Here is a 2392-nt window from a genome sequence, read left to right as displayed (position 1 = left end):
GTGGGTGGGTGGATGGATGGATGGATGGGTGGGTGGATGGATGGGTGGGTGGATGGAAGGACGGACCAGGTTCTGACAGTTACAGAACAGCTCAGACACAGGGAGTCTGGGGAGCCCAAGTAGTTGGAGGTGGGAGGTGAGGTCAGAGATCTCCAGCTGGTCTGGAGGGGTGGGGAGTGCACATGGCCATGAAGTGAGGAGGGGGAGGAAGATCTGAGAGAGGCTGAGGCTCAGGACCTCTGGGCCAGTCGGGAGTGAGCGGGGGCACCCAGCATGGAGGGCAGCTGCCCCTGGAGGCACAGTGTCCGGCCCCGCCAGCCCTGGAGGCTCTACCTTTGACGTGCTTGTCCTGGAACTCGGTGAGGAAGCGGGTGATGCGGTCCGAGGGGATGGCGAAGGAGATGCCAGCTGCGACCTTGAGCGTGTTGATGCCAATGACCTCACCGTCCTGGGTGTGGGGAGAGCAGAGGGCGATCACTCTGGGGCCCAAGACGCTGCTGCCCTCAACGCAAAGCATTGTGTCCGGCCCCAGAGCCGCCCTGGCCGTCCGCCCGTCGGAGGAGTCCCTGGGGCCCAGAGGCTGTCCTGGAGATGCCCTGGGGCTCACATCTGGGTCAGGGGCCCTCTACTCTCCCACCGTTTCCTCCACATCTGCCCTTCGCCCTCGCGGGAGCGTGCTAGCCGCCCCTTGGAAGCAGCGCCCACTGACCCTGGACCCCCCAGGCAGGGTTCTGAGGGGCTGGAAGAGGGTGTGACAAGGACTGGGGGACCAGGTCCTCCTCTCTCCCTTCCTCTGGAAACAGGGTGGGGGCGAGGGGGGCCAGGGAAGCTCTGTAGCACCCCCACTCCTTCCTCCCTCCCTTTGGAGCCGGCCTCCCACCCTGATCCCGTCCTGACCCCCACAGGCTGGGACCCCACCCCGCCTGGGCTGTGCCCTTCCTGAATTCCTTCCTCCTGCATGTCCCCATCCACCCGACTTCAGCCTCCACCGCCAGGTCAGGGCCCCCTCCTCCAGGAAGCCCTCCCTGCCCGGCGTCCCTCCAGAGCTCGCTCCCTGCCCCTCACGTGCACTTGGGCGTGACCATGTGTGGACCCTCCCCCCCCAGTGGGGCCCCCCCCGGGTGGAGACACCTGACAATTCCCAGGGCCCAGGAGCTGTGGACTGAGCTTCCTGGTTTAAGTCTCACCCGGGTGGGAATGAGCCTGACTGTGGGGCCCAGGACAGACCTGGGGGAGGGACCTGGGAGGAGGGAGAGGGAATGAGGACACCCCTCATCTTGCACGTAAACTCGAGGACAGGGAGGTGCAACGAATGACTGGCCCCAGCCTTGTCTCCTGCCCCAGGTCCTTGATGGGCACCCCTGCCTGGGCTGCTCCCGGGCCCTCTTGCTCCTGGACAGCCTCCTGCGTTCCTGGGGGCGCAGGGGCTCAGGGCGGCAGGGGCTCTGGGTCACGTCCTCCTGGCCTCCAGCCCAGCTGCATTCCTGACCCTCATCCCTGTCTCGAGACGTGCCCCCTCCTGTGAGCAGAGCTCACACTTACCAGGTTCACCAGGGGTCCCCCGGAGTTCCCGTACTGCAGGGGAGGAGACGCAACGTTAGCCGAGCCCTGAGCCCCGACCCAGCGTCCCTGAGGCACTGCCATCAGCTCTCACACTAACAGCAGACGGAGCCAGTGTATCCCCAGCAGCAGGAGAGGCCTCGCCACATCCCCATTTCACAGATAAGAAGGCTGAGGCCCACAGAGGCCAAGCGGACGGCCATCCGATGACCAGGTCTGGCTAGGCAGTGCTCTCCGCACAAACCTCCAGGCTCGCGCCACGCTCGCTCCCATGTCTCTGCCACTCTGGGGCTGGGCAGCACGGGGCGGCCGTGGGATGGGACACGAGTTCTCATCCTGGGACCTCGCGGAGCCGCGACAAAAACTAACATTTCCAGCAGACGGCCTGAACCACGGCAGACCCAGAGGGGCGGGCACTGGGGCGTGGGTGCAAAGGTGCCACCCTTATACTCCTAATAATGAAGACATGTTGGCCTGGGGGTGTAGTTTGGGCAAAGATAACTCAAGGGCGTGGCTGTGCCTCTGTGTCCTGAAGGGCTGTCCCCAGGCGGGGCAGTGGCCATGGACCCCGGCAGACCGGCACCACGGGACTTTGTGGACGTGAGGGGTGAGGGGGGGGTCTGGGAGGGGCGAGCCCGCGAAGGCCGCTGGGGATGAGGAGCCCACAAGGCAGCGACTGTGGCAGGCCAGCTCCGGGCCAGCAGGAGGCAGCCTCGCGCTCGTCTGATGTGACCCGTGAAGGGACAAACAGCTGGTCCCCTGGGCCTCATTCCCCCCAACTGTCCACGGGAAGGCCGGGCTGCTGAGCCTCTCCGCTCTGGAGGCTGGAGAG

General features: G+C 65.6%; 1 protein-coding gene across 1 annotated transcript in view; it reads right to left on the bottom strand.

Moving 5' to 3' along the window:
• HTRA3 (HtrA serine peptidase 3) overlaps nucleotides 1–2392 on the bottom strand; it is a gene marked incomplete at its 5' end in the record, with an annotated part of 41340 nt that overhangs the window by 14412 nt on the left and 24536 nt on the right. The window contains 2 exon segments of the mRNA XM_005886457.2: nucleotides 334–448; nucleotides 1543–1575. Of these exon segments, the coding sequence (XP_005886519.2) occupies nucleotides 334–448; nucleotides 1543–1575 (148 nt within the window).

This window comes from Myotis brandtii, unplaced genomic scaffold (assembly GCF_000412655.1).
Source record: "Myotis brandtii unplaced genomic scaffold, ASM41265v1 scaffold986, whole genome shotgun sequence".
NCBI classification, from domain to species: Eukaryota; Metazoa; Chordata; class Mammalia; order Chiroptera; family Vespertilionidae; genus Myotis; species Myotis brandtii.
This window is presented reverse-complemented; position numbering and strand designations above follow the sequence as displayed.